Source organism: Rissa tridactyla, chromosome 2 (assembly GCF_028500815.1).
Source record: "Rissa tridactyla isolate bRisTri1 chromosome 2, bRisTri1.patW.cur.20221130, whole genome shotgun sequence".
Classification (NCBI taxonomy): Eukaryota; Metazoa; Chordata; class Aves; order Charadriiformes; family Laridae; genus Rissa; species Rissa tridactyla.
The window spans coordinates 77,405,892-77,429,081 of NC_071467.1; the positions used below are offsets into that span (position 1 = coordinate 77,405,892).

Here is a 23,190-nt window from a genome sequence, read left to right on the forward strand (position 1 = left end):
ACCGTGTTGTGTAGTCTATTCAGGTGCCCCTTAATTCCCTTATAGAGGTTCTTAGCTACAGTTTTAACTGCATAGTTGATCAGAGCTCCCGCGGCAAGATGTAGAGTTTCTTACCAGAAGAACTGCCGCCTCTTCTCTTGTTATCCAACATTCTTTGAGGGGGGAGGGAGGCAGGGGTGGGGAGGAAAAAGAGGAGGAAAAGAGAAAGAGCTGCAGAGTCCTAGCCTAGAGAAATAACAGGGTCGAAGACTGGCCTGACTCAGGATTTCATTCCAAGTGCTTCGGTCCAGGTAGGATTCACAGCGTGGGCTCTTCTCAGAGCAGGTGCCTGAACAGGAGGAACTTTTTGTACAATTAAGTACTGATTAGAATTACTTGCTTAGGAAGTGGGAAGCTCAGTTAATTTATTTGGACTGAGGAAAACTTTGAACCTGTTCCTTCTAGGAGAGTGCCTGTGAGACTTTACAGCAAACCTGGGATGGAGCTTGTCTCCAGCTCATATCTTGAACTGCAGTTCAGAAGAAAATGCAAGACTTAGGAGAAGAGAGATACTCAGCAAGAAGTAATATATGTTGTTTATTTTGTTTAGTAATGTTAATTGCATTTTCCATTGAACAAGTCTATTGAAAATATGTATTTCACTCAATAACTCTTCAGTGGCAAATACAGAAATATCCATTCAAGACAGACTACATACAGGCAAAAAAAATCTGTTGGTCTGATCTAGAAACCAGTTCATCTGTTTCTTGGAATTTTTTTTTCATAAGTTAATACCCTAGTGGCACATTTCTGAATGAACTCCATGCTAGCCAAAAGAATTATCAATGTTTTGAACACAGCTTCTGTCTACATATTCACTTGTACACATACGTGTTACGTCTACACTAAGTACGGCAATGGCTGAGATATCAGTTGTCTTTGAACAGCCTAATTCAGGTACTGGAAGCCAGTACAGAGCTTCATGTGGGCTGAATTACCCCATTGAGAATCTGAAAAGCCTGGTTAATTAGCTTCCTTGCCTGTCAGTCACTTGTTTCCAGCTATTTTCTCACTTCAGCTAGTTCAGTCGTAAAACTGTAATCTGTTTTTCTACGGTTGTGAAGGTGATACTTATAATTTACTCCTCCATCTACCTATCACAGTGTACTTTTTTTTTCATTTTGCTTGGTTATATTCCTGAAGTTTTGCTTTAAATACTCTGTAACTTTGTGTAGCTGGACAGTACATTTATTAAGTTTGTGTGTGGCTTTTCAACAATGATCCATGCATAGAGATTACGACAGCACACTGTTGATTTCAGTTCAAATCAGTGTTCATTTTGTTACTGCACCTTCACACTGCATATATATCTGAGAATTTTCTATGCCCAGCAATCTTTATTTTCAGCCATTTCTTCTGATGTCATAATTTCATTTTAAAAACCAGCGGTGACTGTCAGTTGGAACACCCTACCCCTGCACCGTAATCTCTCACACAGGATCTTTGTTTACTAATCCATGTCTGCTAAGAGTACCATGACATTGCTGACAACAAAGCAGAAACAAGCAGTTGTGATTTACAAAGAAATATTTTGAGTTCAAATGTTTTTCTGTACACCATGATCTCTTATGTTTTTTTAAATTATTGGGAGTTGTGAAATGTTTTAATTTAAAGAATTTCTTATCCCTCTACTTAGAGGTTCTTTAGAGAAAATGAGAAATGTAGATTTCTCTCATTTTTATATTTATGTATTTTAGAGAATTTTAAGAGCTCAAATGTTGCTTTTTGAAACATCATAATGCAATGATCTTAAAGTTTTAGGGAAGGAAAGAAAAGTTTTATGAAATTGAAAACACCAATCCTTTTTTGTGGCAAAGGTGTATAGTTCCTGCTTTTAGCTTTGTGGATCAATGAGAAGTGAGATGTCAGACATGTCACAGATGGAGGAAAAGGTATTGTCTGTAATGATGTTATAATCTGTGAGGAAAATAAAAGCATTTCTTTAAAACTGGCATTTTGAAGTGGGCATCTATAAAAGGAGCATTAAAACTTCATGTATTTTTTTGGTGAATAAAATGTATCTCTCAAGGAGATAGATTTCTACTAATAGGACAACTTTTCCCTTTTCTCTGAACCACTGTAGCATACTGTCTGTTTTGGTTTGTTGTTTTTTTTTTTTTCTGACATCTCTTGCTCTTTCAGTACTAGCTGTCTACAAAGGATTGCTTGGTACATAGGTACACCAAAACCAACCACGAACTGGGGAAATCTAACTTAAACCTCATGATCAGATCAGTTTTAGCCTCCTTTCTTCTCTTTCCCTTATAGACCACGAATGCTACAACATCATGTAGTACTTGTAATCCAGGCCATGGGATATACTGGGGCCTTACAGATAGAGGCCTGCTCTGGTCAGATTGCAGCTGTATTTCAACTTCGTTACCTTTTAATATTATCTTTTTTTTTTATTGAATTCAGAATTGCTTTCATTATTCTACTGTGTTTCTTCTGCTCTGAGTGAGCTAGGGTGGGTAAACGTGTCTCTCTCTGCAGCAATTAATTGAGGACAGTTGCAAGTGCTAGCATCACCACATAGTATTCTGTCCTTTTCAGAGTTCAAGCACAGAAGAGGCCTGCCTCTCTCCTCTCTTTGCTTTCTCTGAAATGCCCCAGAAAATTAACAAATAAAACTGGATTGAGGTGCATTTATTTCTCATGTTCATGTGGTGTTGTGTGCGCTGAGTATCTGATGCTGTAAGTTTGACCCTAGATTTTCTAGATTAAGTTTTGTGGTTTAGGAAAATGCAGTGTTTTGGTAGTAGCGAAAAGTATATTCTAGTAGACAGATGTCAAATCTCACTGCTCAAATGTTGCTTTCTGTCACCATGGTTAATATCTATAGCCAACTGACAGATAGTAGTGGGTCAGATAAAATGAAGCTCAGGTTGTTGATGTGGGTGAATCTTTTAACCCCTTAATCACAGGGCACTGCAAAAGAAAATGTCTTGCCAAAAGAGTGGCAATAACATGGCTTCTGATATTGTTATTAGGAGCCTTAGCTATTGTTTTACATCAGTAGGTCATGATCCCATCTAATGAATACTCAGCAATGGATGTATAACATGAGCTGAATTTCTTTTTCAGAAATGTATACCCCATTAAATAGACAAACATGTTTTTCATTATTGTTCTTAATTAATCCTAAATGAAAATGATATTGATTGGGATTTTGCCACTAATTGTTAAGGCTTTTGGAAAGGTGAACCTTTTGCTAGAAATGAAACACAAGCAAAATACATAATTTCAGCAACCTTTCATTACAGGTGTTCTGTTAATTTATTTAAATAAATTCCCTGACGCTTCTTTCTTTTTTTTTTTTTTTTTTAACCCTCTAGATACTGGCAAATGTAATCATTTTTATCTGCGGAAACTTGGCAGGAGCATACCACAAACACCTCATGGAACTTGCACTGCAGCAGACGTATCAGGACACGTGCAACTGCATCAAGTCCCGTATCAAGTTAGAGTTTGAGAAGAGGCAACAGGTAAAGTCACACCCATGACTGGGTCCGTTTTGCTGTTTTCATACTGCCTTCCTGTTCATCACTATAAAATCCAGTTTGCTAATGCAAAAAACACTGGATTACTGAAAGTTACTTAATGGAATATGCGAAGTCTTTTAAACGGGGTTGTGCACAATTGCCATATGAATATAAAAAGTTATTATAATTATTTGTGTTGTTGAATACATGTTTTCTTTCATTTTTTTCTATGAAATATTTTATGCTAGAGAAAGTTAGTAACGCTGTATAGATTGTGTTTGCATACTCTTGTTATCCTCATTGAATGAGCTGTGAGATGCACATGGGCACTTTGGGAATCATCGGTTCTTCATGCTCAAGACCAATACCGCAAAATCACTGTGAGAAGATATTAATGCACTGTTTTTCAAAAATATTTGAAACTACAATACTGATGAATCATGTGATATAGTTCTTGGGGTCAGGTATGTTAAGAAGAGCTGGGGGAATTGCATAATGAGACTATCTGTCATTTCTTGTAGCAGCTGAATAAAAGGCTTCTCTGATTGCTTTATATAGTTCTTTTTCTCTTTGCAAGTTCTGTACAGTGCCTATCATCCTGACAGATAGGTGCTTCATTTAAGAGAATTTGAAATACAAATTAGTTCATCAAGTAGTAAAGAAGATAGATGTGTTTTGCTTTGAAGGTCACCAGACTCAGAATTCTACGAACTGATAAGGGTCAGAGAATAGAGACTTCACTGACACGTTTCTGTTGTCACAAAATGTGCATGTAGATGTACGCCTTATATGTCCCAGGTGACCTTAACTGTCATGTCTGCCTCAAAAATACCTGCAGCCATTTTAAATGAAGGTTTTCAAGATCTATCACCAACACTTCTTTTTCTGAAAAGGAAAAAAAAAAAAAAAAAAGTAGAGTCAATACCAGGACTTTAGCAGGTGGTGTGTGTTCAGAGGGCTAGTCTTATTCTGCTGGGCACTTGGGTTGCATACTGGCTGAAGATGCTGCAGAACATTTAAGGAGAACATTTTATGGTAAAGGCAGGCTTTGATGGTTAGATGCAAGATCTGCATAAGGTACCATTGCAGGGGAGGTTGTGTAAGAGCAGTCACTTATAAGTTTCCACCTCTGCCTCCATGAGCTGTGTGCAGTGAATCAGTAGGCTTTATAACCGATAGTACGCAATGCACATCTTACTATCTGTTGAGAATATGGGCGAAAGTATCTCCAAATTAGTTCCGGTGAGACACCTTGTGCATGCAGAGCAGCCAATGCCAGGTATATGGAAGCAGTGCCACTCCAGATGGGGCAGTCTCCAATGATGTGGGACTGATGTGATGGTTTCTAGGCTCGTGGTGACATTGTAGAAGATGGTTAACACTGTTCCCCCTGCTTAGGCCTCAGCTGCCAGAGGGATGTATGCAGCCCATAATCAAACAGCATAATTTATAGCAGGCATCAAGGTCTCCCTTATTCAGGAGAGACCTGAGCTCTTAGCTTCCTGAGCACAGTTGTAAGGGACCAGATTTCTACTGTTGGTTGCTTTTTCCTACCAATGGGAAATGCATCGGTGTATCTGCCAGAATCAGGAAGGTGTGTTACTGGACACTGTTAGTAGGTGAACTCAAAGTGGTAAGGAGGCTGCTCGTAGAAGTCAGTAGTTAGAATAGAAACTGGTGGTTTCTGTAAATGTGTATCATTTGTTAAGCACTACTAATTTCTATGGAAAGAAATAAGTAGTTTTGGTTTCCCGGTACTTCTGAAGGTCTTCCAAAAATGACTGAGAACCTGACAACAGAGAGAAGCAAAAATATCTGGAATTCTGTGCCAGATGGTTCCTCTTTGTGGTTTGTAGTTGTGTTTCTAATATGCTGGAGCCCAGCAAGATGGAAAGCAGCAACAGCCATCTTTCATTGATAAATTGTGTTGTTATAGAATAACGAAGGACATTGTACATAATTTGTTATTTGTATATAAGAGTATGTGCTGTCATATTTGTGTTTTGATAGAAATAAGTATCAAATTAGTTAAGACACCTACACAGCTCTAAATAGTGTATTGCAGGTCTGGATTGATATCAGATGGATCAATGTCTCATTAAACTGAAGTAACTGAAATATTCTATGAAAGTTAATGGTATTTTTGATTTCCTATGAACCATTAGCTCATGAGATCTTCTTATATAGATTGATATCTGTCAGCCCCATAATATGTCCTTTATCCTGTGTTACAGTTTTCCAACCAAAAAGACAAGGAGGTGCACATCCTTGTTATCACACTTATGACTAGTAGATACTTAAATGTGAAAAGGTAAATGAGGATTAATTTGATAAGTTGTTTCGTTTTGTTTTCCCAGGGTTAACGTACTTCTTTGTTTGCAAACTTTAGTTCAAAAGCAGATGTACTTCAGTCTGTCTTTTAATACAGAAGATCATCCACATTGTTAGTATTCAGGGAGCAAGTCAAATGTATTGCTGGCTATTTTTAGAGGATTGGGATACATTGAAAGAGTAGGAGCAGGTGCATTTTAAAAAACATCGAGCTTGATCAAAGCCTTTATTAGCCTGTAAAAGCTTGTAGCATGACCCTTGATTCTACATCTCTTTAACAAGAAAAATCTAATTTACTTCAGTGAGAAGTAACAGAAGCTACTTTCATACAAGTGCAGAGCGTAGGATGTGCTTCTAAACGCTTAGGGGTCCAGATCAAATTTGCAAATTTGTCCAGATCATGGATAGCACGTCTTTTATAATTGCTTTTGAAGGATGTGCAATTTATGTTCCAAATTTTTGCATGGATTTCCTCTTATTTTGTTTGAAAGTAGTCTCATAAAAATGTATCCAACTGTTGTTTTTCAGTTGAGTGTTTTTGTGTGTCTTTGACTAGCCTTTTTGAGAATACCATTTTGATTGTAACAATGGAGAACTATATTAAATTACCACTCAACAATTATGCCAAAGAACTCAAGAGAAACACCTAATTCATTGTTTTCAAATGAGACTAGCATACATTAATATCTGATGAAATAGGGGTGTGCATATATATACTGAGGTACACGTCAGACATAGTGTACCCACACCACTGTGTATTTCTGTTAGGGCATTTCTGTTAGGGCACAGCAAAGGCTGGCTGCTCCCAAAGGGATGGGAAGCCATGGGTGATGACACCTCCCAGCAGGGCAGGGACCTCACCAGCCAGGGCCCTGTCCCACAGCACAGCGTGAGCTGGGCAAACCCATTGCTGCCAGCCAGGATCAAGCAAGACTCCAGAACACCAGCCAAGTTTGTGGTGATGAGGCAGGTCTGAGGCCAAGCCAGGAGATCAGTCCGCTACTCAGGGTCAAGTCCAGCAATGGCTAGGCAGGTCTGAGTTGAAGCTGAGAAGTCAGTCCAGGGGTGAGGATCAACAGGGTCCACAGCCAGCTCCTACAGCATGTTTCAGGCAGGGGCTGAGCTGAAACAGGGCTCCTGGGCCATGGGCAGGGGCTGAGGGTGGAAGCCCAGGTGAGGTTGGTCAGGGCCAGGAGAGCCAGTCAGTGCCCCCAGGACCTTTATAATTTCATACGGTTTATTGCATAGGAGTCATGCTTAGGCTTGGCTTGGGTTTGCACTAGGTAATGTGTGTTGGCCTGTGGGTGTAGATGTTTGTGTGTATTACAAACCACCCCTTCATGAAGTGCGGTTTCATAGAGCTGTGTTTGATAGCACTGGTCACTCTGGATTTTATTTCCATTAATGTACTTTGTTGCAAGAGTCAAACTCCAGTGGTAAAAGGCAGTATTTTCAATGCCTACTTTGGTGTTTCTCACACAGCTTTTCTATCTTTTCAGTGCATATAAAAGAGAAACGTGAAACTATTCTGACTCTATTAATTTGCAGCCTTATTTCAAGATATACATTTAAAATAGCCTCTCACAATGTTATTTGTCTCACTGATACAGCCTGGCTGACAGTTTGTAGGGGTAATGACTCACTAAGGCTGAGTGCAAGATCTTAATGCTGACAAGCAGTTAGCATAATTGCTCTTCTCTCTCTCTTCTGGTGCTTTGCATCATGAGACATAGGAATATACACCGAGAAATTCTTACAACATCGCAGGGAGGTGTTTGTAAGGAGTTGGTGTTCAGTGGGTTCTCTAAAAGGCTGTCTTTGAAAAGGAGGCAGTATAATGACGGTTTTAGAAACAACACTCAGGTAGCAGATGAAAATGAATGAGGTTTCAAATCATTGAGTGGGATTTTAATTTTTTTCACCGACACATGGTGAAGCAATACCATTCATTACAGGAACTGAAATATTTCAAAATTGTTTTTAAATTAATCTCAAACATACATTTCTGTAACTCATACATTTCTGAGACTTGAGGCTGTTAGTAAAGAACAGAAACATTTGAAATGTATTATTTGGAACAAATATATAAAATGTGCATTCCTGTAAGTTCAATTAATGCATTTTAAAATGTAACCTACTAAAATTTTCATGAATGTAGGATAGTTTTTCTGAGGGCTTCCTCATTTTCCATTTTTTTGCAAATAGCTTCAAGGCTAGTAAGTAGGAAAAAACAAAAACTAGTTTTGATCTTTTAAATTTTAGAATCTATTTTCTACTCCAGGTGTGTTTCTACACATAGACATGGGTGAGGTGTCAATCTTTTCTGTTAATCTACCAGCATTTCTTTCATTACCAAAATTAAAGCCTATTTTGAGGAAGAACTTAAGTGCCAAGTTCTGCACGGTAGACCATGCAGGTAGAGTATGCAAACAGAAACTGGAGAGAGTCTGCCAAAGGGCTACAGGGGTAATTAGGGGACTGGAACCCATGGCAGATGATGAGACTCAGGAAACTCAGGATTTAGTCTGCAGAAGAAAAGACTTGGGGGTGACACCTAACATTCACTTACTGTGTGAAGAAGCTTAGAGAGAAGCTGTGGTTAGATTTTTCTCAAAGGCACACAGTGAAAAACTGAGAGGCAATAGGCACGAGTTGCGACAGGGCAAATCCTGGATGGCACGGGGGGTAAACTATTCTTCCCTAAGAGGGGAATTAAGCTGCCAGGAGACATGGTGGAATTTGCGTGCAGGGAGATTTTCAAGATTCAACTGGACAAGTTGTTATGCTTCAACTCTCGTTGTGGGCAAAAGGGAACACACTATAAATACCGAGCTCAGAATCTATTCTTAGTCTAATTAAAGTCTTAATAATCTAATGAAAATACAACAAGCAATTACTAGTAGTATTTCAGTTGCAATAATAATAACAGTCATAGTCCATATTATCTAATTAACAAGAAAAGCATAACTACAGCTAAAACTGTTTAGCAGAAAATCTAGTGTATGCCCTTTTTCTCTGGTATTATCTTCAGTGTTCTGTAACCATGTAGCCCCATAATACAGTACTGCCATTGCCATGTGCTTTGTACTGAGTTTGCACGGCCGCAAGGTTAAGGCTGGTTGAATTTTTTTGACCACCTTGGGGCTTTGTTTTTACTTATTTAGCTGTAACACCAATTTTTCTAATGACAAGGTGTCTATAGCTAATTCATTTTACTTTTCTTATGGCATGGTACAACTATAGTTATTACATAGACAATAGTAAAGAACAACTATTCTGTGAAGAATGAGATATTTACAACTGTAACATAATGTGGAAAAATACAGACCTGGAGTCATAGTGGAAGCCTTAAGAAGTGGAGGCACAGCATGAAGTGCAGAGGAATACAGACATGCGATGATTAGGCACAGGCTTGGCAGTGAAGACCCCAGGTCTATAGGTAGTTCACCACTGGTCAGTTAAAGAAATACCAGTGCAGGGTGGCCACAGGCACATGGCCACCAGGCAATTGCTGCCATGACTGAAAATTAGGCCAAGAGAAGTCTGGAGATCCTGCGTTGAATATAGAGCTTGTGATGTTACAGTAAAAATCGTATTTTTTTTTTGGCTACAGAGGCCCTAAGAGGCCCTTAATCTAGTTTTGAAGTTAGCCCTGTTTGGAACAAGATATTGGACTACGGATCTCCAGAGGCCCCTTCCAACCCGAATCTTTCAGTGAGTCTCTAGCTTTCTTTAATGTCTTTCCTATAGCACAGTGCTGTGAAATACAGCAATACTGTGTCTTCAGATAGAGAGAAATGAAAAGGTAAGTGTCCCCTTGAATCATGTCCTATAATGGCAAATGAATGTTTTTTAGATCAACAAAAAATCCTATCAGGTACTACTGAAATTCTTCCAAGTTTCTAATACTGACTCTTTGCTTACAGAAATGTAACACTAGAAATAATGTAGCCATTTTTTGTCTAACTTATTGATGAGAATGATAGTAATTTTGCAAGAGGAGTGTATGCTTATTACCAAAAGCTGAATGATTTGAAAATTACATAGGTACCCTTTGTCACTTCATTATGTTCAGGTTGCCCAGTCACTGAAGAAGTTGAAATGGATTATGTAAACACGATAACATTACAATGAGAAGAATATTTTTTGATATCTATTTAAGAGTCCACACTAATTTGATCACAAGGTTCAATATTTCAATAAAAATCTAAATCCTTGATTTCAAGAAACAGCTAAAAAGGTTTCTGTTTCCTACCTGAAGTCTTAGAAGTACTTCTATTGATTCTACATTTTAGAATTGCTGCTTTATTATTTTCATGCTGAGTCATTTCACTTAAATGGCATTTTCAAATAGCAAATTGGTACATATTGATAGATTTAAAATTGACAGTATTGTACAACAATCTGGATACAGAAACATTTAGTGTAGACTGTTGACAAAAAGTAGGTCACTTGTAAAGGGTCCAAAATGTGAATATAAGAACTTGCTTTGGGCACTAATGTTTGATAGTCCAGCTTTCTTAGTTTAGGTTTTGAGCTGTGTCACGTTTTAGAAAGCACATTTCACTTCTAAATTTCATATGGCTAATAACATAGTAATTTTACATCGTACATCAGTTACTTGCTGGTGAAAATAGACCATACAATATTTATGATAACTGTCTGCTTTTTCAGTCTCAGCTGTCTTTCTCATCATACAGTAGCTATTTAGTACTGTTATTTCTATTTATGACCCCCGATAATGTTTTTAATTAACGTTAGTGGCGATTATGGTGTAATACTACGTGTGAAAGACATAAGCTACATGTGAAATTTAGCATTAGCATTCTACAACAAAGTAGGAAGCCTGATTTAGCAGAAGAGGAACTAGGGAAAGTAGCTTTAAGTAAATTATTTTCAATTTTATGTTTCTGTATTCTTTGTCCCTAATCTAATGTGGATAAGTGGTTTTAAAAGATTTCTTTTAAAAAATCACTGTGGCACGTACACCTTTACTTTATAAAATTTTTTCAGAACATTCTTTGCCCAGCACGTGTTGACAGAGCAGATACTCCAGGCTTTTGTCATGACCAAGACCTGTAGATCAAAAAACAATACCAAGGGTAGTGATAGGCAGCAGAGAGTCTTGCAGACCAGTGCTTTTGTAAAGTAAAAAAAGATATTCAGTTCCTTGCCTGCAAGTGGATCACATACTGCATTAGCATCCAAATCTTGTTTAAAGTCCTGAAGTTATTCTTTCATTGATACTTCACTATTTCAGAAGTTGCTTAGGAGCTTCTGCCCCATAGAGATGGAGTCGTGAAGAAGGGTGGTTCATTAGCCCTCTTTGTCTGCAGCTTTTCGATTTACCCCTTTGGAAAACTCCAGAAGCCCATCAGGTGTGGGATACTGCCATTTCAGTGCTTTTTCAGAGATATGAGAAATGACCTTGAAATTTGTAGAGAAACACTGTTGACAGAAGACCACTTTTCTTAAGCTATTTTCCAATTTTCACTCTGCTAAATTGTTTTTAGGAGCTATGAGAGATCCTTTATGTAGGAGTAAGGCTTGTCATGTTTTGAAGTGTTATAAACTGTGCCTTTCACCCCAGTGAATGTCTATTTCATTGTTAGCAGGAGAGATGCCATTATTGGAAGTCTAGTTATCTACATGAAGACACTCATCTCGTCCACTATTTTGAAATTAATGGCTTAGCAAATGCCTTGTGCAAGTATCTGCTGCACAGGTCAATAGAGACACTGCAAACTCTTGCATGTAATGCTTTTTCCTACCTTCATAGAGAGAAAAGGTCATTTACCATTTTGCAGTGAAGTAGATGGGATTTCAGCTGCTTCTCTGTGTGTTGATCTGCAGTAATTTATTAGATCGAACATCCTCAGATAAACCAATGAGTCATGCTGCTTTGTTTTAAGAGTGAAATGTGTAGTTTAAGCAGATACTAATTGCCACATTTTCATAGATATCCTAATAATTCTGATGAAATATACAGCTGGCAGGCAAATGTTAATTTTTGTCATGCCACCTGCGATTCTGTCAGCCACATCACAAAACCTAAAATTAATAGCTAAAATGTAGTTCTTCTTAGAGAATGCCTTTTGACAGCGAGTCCAAAGTTTTCAATTTTTCATTATTCCCATAATTAATTGTTAAATTAATAATTTAAATTGCCATTTTATTTCCAGTTAAAAATTTAAATTTAACTAGATCCCTTTGTCCTTACTATACTTGCTATGTCTTTTTCAGCTCTCTACATTAAAAAATATTCTCTACAAGGAGGGATTACAGGATATAATCCTACAGAAAATATGCATAGATTTTGATAACCCAGAGGTTCCAATTTTTTTTTATACACAGAATTGCTCAGTCATGTCATAAACATCTTCACAATATTGAAAAGCAGCTTGAACATCTTAAATGGCTCTCTGTAATGAAGATTTTCTAGGCATCTGATAATTCTTCTGACATTTTACTGAATTCATTCATGATTTCCTATATAATTTTTTTAGCAGGCATATCTGAATGCCCTGTTCTCAATAATGCTCTCAGTGCATATACTATAAAGAGGTAGAGATCCATAAAGAAGTCTTTTTACAAGCCTATAGGTCACATGGGCCTTGTTAGCAGCAGCATCATGCTGGGAGATCCTGCTCATTAGGTTAAGTGCCATGAACTCTATATTCTTTCCAGAATTACTGCTTTCCAGCATACAGGCTTCCATATTGTGAATAGGTGTTTTGATTCTGAATTAATTTCCTTTGGGTATTTTAAATACATTCTGTAATGCTGCTCACAAATAGTCCTGTATTTTTCTAACATTGCTAATAATCCTGTGATTCTTTCTGTCACTTCTAACTGGTTTTTGTTCTTCAAGTGTTTATCCATATAAACATTCATATTGGCAGTGCACATGTGCTAAACAATTTAAGATGGGGACATTTTAACCCTATATGCCACTGTATTCTTCCTCTTTGGTCTATTGTGCACAGGCTATAAGGGGACAGATGTGCTCACTGTCTTAAGGTCTTCTCAGCAATCTGGCTAAATTGGGACGTTTTCCTGGAAGTTCATATCTTTGACAGTGGCCTAGTTGGGTATTGTTTCTAACTTTTTTACATCGACAATCAGTTACCTTTCTCTTTTTACGATATTATCTTTCTTTCATCTTCCCTCTAAACCCTGATCTCCATTTAACATTTCCCTTGATCTGAAGGGCTTCAGACTGTAGGAAACACCCCTAGGAAAAAAGAGATAACTCTAGAAAATATACTATTCCCAGATGCTTTCAACAAAAAGCACATACCAAGTGGTAGATGTCAAGTTTAGAAGCTCACTCTGCTACCTTCTAGGATCTCATATGGTTGTGTGCAAGGCCAGCTTGCTAATAAGAACTGTTATGAAGAAAGCTGTAAGAAGTTAGAGCAGGGTCCTCACTTCTTCCCTCAAGGAGTTTCTTTTTTCCTGAGGCTCTCACGCTTGGTCCCCACCTAAGCTATATTGCAGCTGCACTGCAGTCATGCCTGTGCTATCTTAACTTGTTGATCTGGACCCTGACCCACAGCCTTGACTTTATGGCTTGACCTCAAACCTACCTGTACAATATACTTGACTAGAGATCACTGGATTACCCGGTTACAGTCTCCAGAGGTGATCATAGAGTCATAGAATCATTTAGGTTGACCTTTAAGTTCAAGTCCAACTGTAAACCTAACAGTGCCAAGTCCACCACTAAACCTCACATGATCCTCACCCTGACTTGCTAACACAACTTCGTAGTTCTTTGTTGGTGAGATCTTTAGTCCTCCCTCTGGGCCCCCAACTCTTGGGGAGTCCTCTGACTCTTGGCCTCCAACTTGCTTTCCCTTGCAGAACAGCCTACCCTTGCTGCTCAATGACAGTTAGGGAGACTAATGTTTCTTGTATGCTGCTTCATCAGCTTGTCTTCAAATTAATTGTACTTAAACTATTTCTTGGACACATCAGATCTGGACAGAAGAAACAAATATCTTCAAAACCGTTTTGTGGATCTCAGGCAAGGATTCAATCTCCTGGGAGATTAACAGGGAAGGTGTTCCTCCACCACTATTCCCTCCTTTTAGCCTTGCCAAATTTCAGCCACAAAAGGCTTCCTCCTAGCTTTGGTGAGTCTACCCCAATTTTGGGAGGTCACAGGTCATTCAAGGAAAGCCAAAGACAGAAGGAGACATGGGAATACTTTAATACCTATCAAACAGTGGCTAACATGGTTCTACAGCGTAATGTTGTCACGCTAGACACACAACTCTCTTTCATCTCCTGGTTGTTCCTTGCTCCAAAGCGAGCCCTGATGGACTAGCTGATGTTTACTTTTTTGCTCATGTCAACCCAAGAGTACCGTGCAAGACACATCTAAGATAATTTTAATTGTCCCAGCACAAACAAGGCAGCTGATTTCAGGACTTTCTTCATCTGTTTCTGCACACTGTTGTGAAACTTGGCATTGGACTAGATCTCCTTATGAAGGAACTGAAGGGAACTCTGCATCTCATGATCTGGAACCTGACAGTTTTGGGGTTTTAAGTGATGTGAAGTTCTGCCTAGTGTTCCATTTTTGGTGGCTTTATTTCACAGATGACATTCATCTTCAGCAGAGCTAACTCTTTGTAGTGGGTATTGAAATGTCTTTGTCTTCTAAATATAGCATGATTTTTGAGAAAACTCACTTGGGTTTTCCTTTATAAGGAAAACACCTCTCCTTCCCTTTGGAAAGGTGATTGGATTCAGCAGCTTGTACTCAAAGACAGCGTTAGGAATGTGACAGTCTTCCTGTAGGCCACCAGGCTTCTTTTCAGGCAACCCCTTTATATTTGAGGCATTGGTTAGAATTGTTTATGTGGCTGCTTACTCAAATGAGAAAGGAAAACTACTAGTAAGTAGAGGTTCTGTGAACTGTGTTGTCCTGAATGGTGTTCACAACCTGCGTGCCTCGCTGATTCTCAGAGACACGTTTTGTTTTGTTATATTTTGTTTTTCTTTTAAATAAAGAATCTTTCAGATTCAGAGGAATGTACTCAATTTATAGGGGGCGTTGGGGGCAAGGGGAGGTGGTATGGGCATGCTGATGCTACTGCTGTTAGAGCTAAAAGGTGTACGTCCAACCTCAGGTGCTTGGGCATATATGTACCTACAGCATGGTTATGGACAACAGCTCTCAAAGAATATGCACCCTGAGGCAAATACTTTTTTTGTTAAAAGCATTAAATGTATTTATTCTTCCAGATTATCAAATGACTTTAAGGAAACCTGGGATGCCTTAGACATTCTACTCAAAATACTCAACATAAAAATATGTTTCTCAGTAAACGGCATCTTAAAGTCTGCCAGGAAGTTGGATTGTGAACCATCCAATCTGTGCTTCTGTGCTAATTTTTTTAACCAGAATGTTGAATAACATTAAATCATATGTTGTATAAAACTTAATTGTCACATAAACAGTTGTCCTTATTGTCAACAAATGTCCTCTCATTAAAGAAAAAAAAAGTCTGAATGCAGTAGTAAAGGAATCAAACTCAAAAATTACAGCTGCTTTAGTTCTTGAGGTAGCTTGGATTGAAATGAAGTTTTGTGTATGATCATAGCTGAAAATAAATTGACATCTTGATAAAAATCTGCTTAACCTTTTCAAAATGCTGTAGTGGTGAAATTACCACACACCCCCTGAACTTCCTCTCCCTCTTTTTCCTTATTTCACCGAAACATGATGCTTTCCTTCTAAATCCTTACCAGAGCCACTAATGAATTATTTTGAGCCTCCTCCAGTTTTAATGTGTTCTCTGATGACAGAGATTAAAAAAAAAATGAAAAGGAAAAGGAGAAGCGAGAGAAAGCGAAAGTCCACAGATTTAACTACTTACCACTTTTACATTCACCTCTTATGTACCTACTGAAATACGTTTTGTGAACTACATCTTTTCCTTTTAAAAAGAGGGATTTGTGTATAACTGAAATGTTTAAGCAATTTTCATGAGAGTAGACACTACTGTGTCTGTTTTCAAAATATAATTTATAGAAGGTTTTATTCCTACTTCAGAATGTTTTTGTAAAATGGAGGAAAAGAAGTCTCAAATATGAAAGGTATGTCAATAACGCATGTTGTTTTAGTTGTTCTAGGCGATGTTTATACTTTTCAAGGACTCTTTTCAGCTTCCCATAAAAGCTGAGAAGGAGTATAGACAGAACAATGGAACAGCCAGTGGAATATTCCGTACCTAAGATGTCACGCTCCATATAAAAATGGGTTGACGGGGGCAGGGGCATGAATTAATGATCACTGCTTGAGAAGGTAACAAGTCACCAGGTGATGAGAGTGACTTGTGTCATCATTGTTATTGTTATTTTCCTTTTCTGTTATTGGTCTATTAAGCTGTTTTTATCTCAGCCCATGAGGGTTTTTTTCCCTTTGCCTTCCTTTTCTCCTTCTTCTCCCTACTCCTCTGGGGGAAAAGGGGAGAACTGCACAAGCAGCTGCATGGTCCTAGCTGCTGGCTGGGGTTAAACCACAACACATCCTCAATAGATGTCTGTCTCACTGGCTCTTCAAATTCTGGAGCTTCTACACCTTCCCTGGAGGATCTTTCCCCTCAGTTTTTATCTTTGGGAAATATTTTCCCTGTTGCCCAACATAAATATCCCACAATGCAATCTATACCTGTGAATGCAATTTACAGTGGATGTGAGTAATGTTTATTCTGTTCTTGTTTATTACAGCCTTCCGTGCATGTGAAGTCTGTTGCCCTCTCTCCCCTCAGTTATCCCTTTAATAGGGTAAACAAGCCCAGTTTCTTCCATTGTGGATTGTGGGCCATGTTTTCTAGACCTCTGATATTTTGTGTTGTCATACTTTCTCCAGTTGGCCCAGGTGATTTTCTGTAATGTTACAACATTTTGGCAGAGTTACGTTTCTTGTTAAGTTCAATTTGACATTTCAGAGGACGTTGGAATATAACGCGCTATTGCCTTTTCACCTTTGCATTTCCCAAAGTTTGTTTAAAAATCAAATTACTGGAGGTCAGACAGAATCAGCAATTAAATCTTTTCTGTTGTCTAGCAGTGCTGGACTGGAACTGTCTTCACTGTTTAATTGATCTCTCGCCACTCCATTTTATGCAGTAGTTTTCCTACTTGCAGAGTGTAGTTCCATAAACCACGACGTACCTAATTGAAATACAGAAGATCTTAATTCAAGGACAAGTTATTTTTGCTTATTTGCTGTAACCAAAATCTAATAGAAATAAGTAGTATTTATCTTTTTCCTCCTAAAGTGAGAAAATCTCCTCTGGCACTTCAGAGTACTGTAATTTAAAATGCTTTCATGTTTTAAATATTTTTAATACAATATGTCTGTCTGTGTAGGATACTACCCCAAACTAAGAAGAAAAAAAAAAGGGCAAAAAAAAAAAAAAAAAAGCCTGCCGTGCTGATGTCCTTTAGATGATTACTGGGAAGTCTGCAAGATCCTCGAAATCTTGTACCCTGGAATTGCAAGGACGTGTAACGCCTCAGCCTTTTTGTAACTTCAGATGCCTCCCTCTTAAGACCAGATAGGGCTTTTGTTGCAAGTGCTTGTATTTGAAGGCTCTTTCGTAGTCTTGTTCTTTCCACTGTGTAAGAGTCTTCTATTTCCAGCGAACACACGTTTGTGGCTGCTCTGTATTTTAGTAAACTGTTGCCTTTCTCCCACACTGTTATTTATGTCTAGTGCTTTGGATTTCCTTTTTACTAATGAAGTAATGAAATCTGATGGAGCAAAGAACTGCAGCTGTCTTTTCCCAGATTCATCACTTTGAATACCTAAAACCATCCCGTAAATAACTTCATGAAGAAGCATTCCTTTTCCTCTGTCACTTGCATTTGTGGTATCCTTAGTCTTTGTCAGATATTCTTGTTTAAAGGATCTCAAAATGCACTTTATACTCTTAAATATCATTCTATTTCCTTCTTTCATGTCTCTGCCAATACATTGGTGTCTTCTTCCACGCCTTTTTTTCACCTCTTGGGACATCTCCTACATTCCTCATGTATATCTTTCTTCTTTTGAAGTACATTTTTTTTTTTCTGTGCAATCTTTCAGTTGTATAAAACCCAGGACTGATTTAATCTTTGAGCATGTGTCAGTTTCACTCCTACTACTGTATTCCTTTTGTGTGATTAGTCAAATTAGTACCTGTAAATATTTGTGAGTGTCTGATATGCTGGTCCTATTCAAATTTCACCTTCCTTATCCCCACTTCTCATTTTTTTTAGATGGCTACTAATGGCCATTCAATAAAAATCTGAAAAAATGTAGAAAAACCTGCTTGCTACTCCCCCCTAGATAGTCTGTGCAAAGAAGGATAAACTCTTTTGAAAACACTAAAATGCAAAAGCTAAGGGTCAAGTCCCAGCTACTCTGTATTTGCAGCCCCTCACTGAGACCGAGGAACTGCTTGGGGAGATGAGAGTATCTTTCCATATGGCAAATGCAACAACAGCAGGAGACTTCAGTCACCTCCATGGGGGCTGGGTATATGTCTTGGGCCATGGTCTGTTATGGGTTATGATATAGCATGAACAGGGATGCAGATGTAACCTTACTAAGCTAAGTTCCTTCTTATTTCTTTAAGCTAATCAGAGAAATCCCATAGGGAAAGTAAGCTTTGATTTAGTACTGAAGATTGTACGTGAGGATACTTGCATGGTTAAAAGGGGAAAAACCAACACAAAATAATGTTACCCTTAAAAAAAGGGAGCTACACAAAAATCAGGAAACTGATCAAAAAAAGCATTTAGGAGATAACTTGAAATCTGAAAAGGCAGGAAGGAGACATGGAGACTATTTAAACCACCAGGAGAGGCTCAGAGGACAAGTATATTCATTTTAAACATTCTAAATTGATCAAAAGATAAAAGTTATTGAAAAGCAGAGTAAAAGAGATTGCTAGCAATAAAGAGCATAAGAACAAGCACTCTGAGACAAATGAAATGCCCATCTAGCCCAATATGTTGTTGCTAGCCAATAGAAGTGCCTATGAAAAAGTGGAAAAGATAATTTTAGCATATAGCGATACTTCCCCAAAAATCTGTCTGAGCATAAGGAAATCTGTGTCTCAGTTACTTAATGAACCAGAATTGATGTTCTTGCATTTAAAAGTGCTTGAAAAATTTTACACCTGTGAATTTGCCTGCTCTTTTTTAAGACAGTGTAAACTTTTGACATCAACTCCTGTGGCACACTTTTTGAGGTCAACTCATAGTTTCCTTTTGTTTGTTTTAGTCATTGCCTGGATGGTTTTATTTGATGCCCACTTAAGTCAGTCTCAAATAGTCCAAAGCCCAGATCGCTGTGTGCCTGTTTTAAAGGTTCTTCTTCCTTGCTACTGTCACTTGATTTTTTCAAATTCAGCAGTTATCAGCTTTCTCATTATAGGTCATCAAATGTGACTGCTCAAGCAGTGAGACGGTACCAAATCTGTGTAGCATTTTTTCATTTTCTGCTTTTAGTAGCTACTGGAAAATTACTCTATTGATGACTTTACACAGGATAATGAATTTTCAGGCTTTAATGATGTCTGACAAGCCCAAGTGTTCTTGCAGCGTTGAATAGAAAGATTCCTGTGGTATTTAGAAAACAGTGTAATACCATGGTGGGTGAGTCAAACTCCCCCCCCACCTCCAGCACGAAAAGTTGTGAAAATAGGAAAAAAAAAAAACACAGGGATGAGAAAGCCCGTGGGTCAAGATAAAGACAGGGAAATCACTTACAATTACCATTGTAGGCAAAACAGACTCAACTTTAGGTAAATTAACTTAATCTCATGCCAAATAACATAGTTTCATCTAGAGAGAAGCAAAAAAAAAAAAAAAGACAGATAGTAAAGCCACACCTTTTCTCCCTCATTTCCCAGGCTCAACTTCACTCCTAACACCTATACCTCCCCTCAAGCAGCATATGGGGAATAGAGGGGTGGTCAGTACGTAGCAGTTCCTCTCTGCTGTTTCTCCTTCCTGCCCATGGTTTTTCTCTGCTCCGGCATGGGGTCTCTAAAAGCTGCAGTTCCTTCAGGCACACCTATCTGCTCTGGCGTTGTTCTCCATGGGCTGCAGCGTGGATATCTGCTCCAACGTGGAGCTCCTCCACCTCCTCCTCCTCTGACCTTGGTGTTCCTTCTGCTGTTTCTCACTCTTTTTATTCTCTCCTCCTCTCTCTGTCCATCATTTCCTGCCCTTTCTTACACATATTTTCCCAGAGACACCACCAGCTTTGCTGATGGGCTCAGCTGTGTTCTGCAATGGGTCTGTTGCAGAGCCACTGACCTCTTCCCACAGAAGCCACCTCTGCAGTTCCTTTGCTGTCAAAACCCTGCCACCCGCACCCAATGCAAACACAGGCATCACAGAAGAGTGGTGCAGGACCGTAATGGCTGACAGTGTTGGGGGAGGCTGGAAAGGAGCTCTTGGTGACAGCTGGTGGGTATGCTGCATTGTGTCCTGTGAAACCATGTCCTCAGTATTCTGAGACCTTTCAACAGCTTTCCACAGTCCATCTTTCTCCTAAATGTCGTAAATAACTTTGTATCATCAGAAAAAATTGGCCCTGCTAATCATTCCTGTTCATTTTGTCACTTTGCTATAAACCCTGTTCTACTGTGACATTAATTTCTATCAACTTATTTGATTCATACCCCATAAATAATAGTTTTGCATCTTCCCAGTCTCCTTTTGGTGGTGGCAATGAAAGAAATTACCTAGTTTTTTGGTAGTCCTTCTGCAGTGCATCTTAATCTTCCTTTGGCCCCACTAACTCTGGTTAAACTCCCTGACAACAAAAATCCTTTGTTTCTGTTGCTCAGAGAAAGTTGCTTCTCCAGAACTTTTTTGCATGCCTTTTAATGATTTTATGCTCTTCTCTATTTCCTATGTTTGGAAAGAATGTCAGTTTTGGAAGACTGCCTTTCTCCAGTCTCATATCTGATCCTTTAGAAATTCTCTAGCCAGAGTAGATCCTGCCACCTGCCTTCCATCCCAACTCCAAACTATATTGGTCACTGTGAACTTTCAAATCTGAGAGGACTGAGGGAAAAGAAAGATGTAATTTGGCTTTGTTAAATTCCCTTTGCTTTATAGGTCACGTCTGGTTTTGTGCATGAGTCAGTCTGTCACAGATACCTTTAATAATGCCCTTTACGCATTGAAGGGAACCCTCAGGCAGCCCAGGGCTGATACGCTGCAACAACTGGGGCTACATTTCTTTTTTTAATTAATTAAAAAAGGCCTAGTGCTTATTGGGATTATGTGCAGCTGTAATATGATCCACAGTGACAGCACTCTTCAAAAGCACAATTACAGTAAAGAGGTTTACTCCAGATGCTCCTCATCTCTGATTTTGCAATGTAGAGATTGCTGGGCAAAATCTGGCTGTGAACAGTGGAATTTTAAATTCGTAACAACTCCATTTTCTCTCCATATTTACAAAAAAAAAATTGCACCGGTAGTCTTCATTTCAAGATATTCTTCCAGGTTATTTTAAAATATATCCTTGCATGGTCATCATGCATTCAGAATGAACACTTGTTTTCTGGTACCATAGGGAAAAAATATTTTCAGCTTGTTATAGTAGTTATTAAAAATAGAAAATGGAAGTGTTAATGTGCCTGGAACTGTTACTGTGACATGAAAATACTCTGCAAATTTGTCCGAGGATGTCTGGGTTTTTTTATTGCTCTAACAAGATAATTTTTAAAAAATCACAACTTCTGGTTTTCTTTTTATACCATTTTTTGTGTTAATCTTTCTTTTATATGTAATCTTTTGTTACTCTATGCCTTTCTAATGACACTTGATTGCTTGTCTTGTGGGTGGACTGTGATAAACTTTTTCTCCATTTTCCTCATTTCTTGTAAACTGTAGAGGCAATTTTTCTTCCCCATATGCATTTTCTAGAGTTCTCATACATTAATGCATGCATCTTCAATGAGTTTGAGGAACAAATGATATGTCATAACACAATTTAGAACCAGTAGCATATGAATAATGTATTACTGTTAGCTGAAGTCCCATTAATTTCTGCATATAAAATGCAATGAATTACTAGTGTTGTTAGTGGTTTTGTCCAAGCTCTGTGCCAGGATTCTCAACGATGCCAACAGGTTATCATTAAAAGGCTGTGTAGTGCTATAAATAGCTGTACTATAACTTACTCACATAAATCACTGCACCACAGTTTCTTCCTAAATGTTTTCATTCAGTTAAAATTATTATCCAACCTGTCAAAGACTTAAGTACGTTGGCATAGCATTGCATACATTAGCATTTTAAAGATAAGACTGGCTGAAGGTGAATTGGTTGACAGGTGTGAACAGTATGAATGAAGATGCACCTAAGAGGAAAGGAGGTGGCACTGCCATAGTGCAGTATGTCTGGAATGCAAACATGGATGCAGTAGGTGAACTCAGGAAACTCTGATGACAGCTAAGTAGAAACACATGTGTTTGGGATGCCTTCAAATGCACGCAGCTATAAGATCTGCAAAATTTATGATATGCTGTCAGGAACATACTTAAAAAAAAGCAATCAGGTCAGCTTGATGCCTGTTGAAACTTTGGTAAAAATAAAAAGTGCATGTTATGAATATGGATAGGAAAATAGCCATCCATTTTGAGGAAGAGGGTGACTTTTCTAGATTATGATAAAAATGTAGAAGCCGTGTAATAAACATCTGTGAGTCATAGTGATGATATACAGTGATTTCCAGAAAAAGCATGCTATTTTTTTCCGTACTAGTAGGAGTAAACTAAGTGATCAGAGTCTCAATGACAAGATAAAAAATTCAACGCTATAGAAATGGATAAGGACTTCCACCCTTTTGGGATCTTACACAAGCAATGAGGCAGGACAACTAGACAATTAAACTGTGGAGATCCATGAGGGATGGGCTGAACTTGTAAGAGACAGAGGGAGCTGAAGGAGTGGCCACAATGTGTGCCACTTCTGAAAGTAGATTGAAAGTTTTCAAAAGAGATTCAATATCCATTTAGCCCCCCAAATCACATTGAAATGTGTTCCTCTTCACTGACATCACTGTTAAAATCAAGAAAGCCCTAACAGCACACACCAAAGGATTTTTATCCTCTACAGGTATCACCAGATGCCCTGAAGATGACTCTGATCCTGACAGAGCGTTATAGGGGATCCCTCAAACCTTGTTTCAGAAAGCTTTGAGTTGATCTTGAATTGATCTAGTTCAGTGATACTTCTCAGATTTAAAAACATGTTAACATGTGCAGTCCTCACTGACAATTATTATAAGACATTCCAAAAACTCTTT

At 38.4% G+C, this 23,190-nt stretch overlaps 1 protein-coding gene across 4 annotated transcripts in view; it reads left to right on the top strand.

Moving 5' to 3' along the window:
• Positions 1–23,190, top strand: part of ADCY2 (adenylate cyclase 2) — a 229,022-nt gene that overhangs the window by 103,729 nt on the left and 102,103 nt on the right. For all 4 annotated transcript variants that reach the window (XR_008464925.1, XM_054192034.1, XM_054192035.1 and 1 more), the window contains exon 4: positions 3,375–3,524. Coding sequence is in view for 3 of the 4 variants with exons in the window: in XM_054192034.1 (XP_054048009.1) it covers positions 3,375–3,524 (150 nt within the window). In the remaining variant the exon portion in view is untranslated. The remainder of the gene's footprint in view (positions 1–3,374; positions 3,525–23,190) is intronic.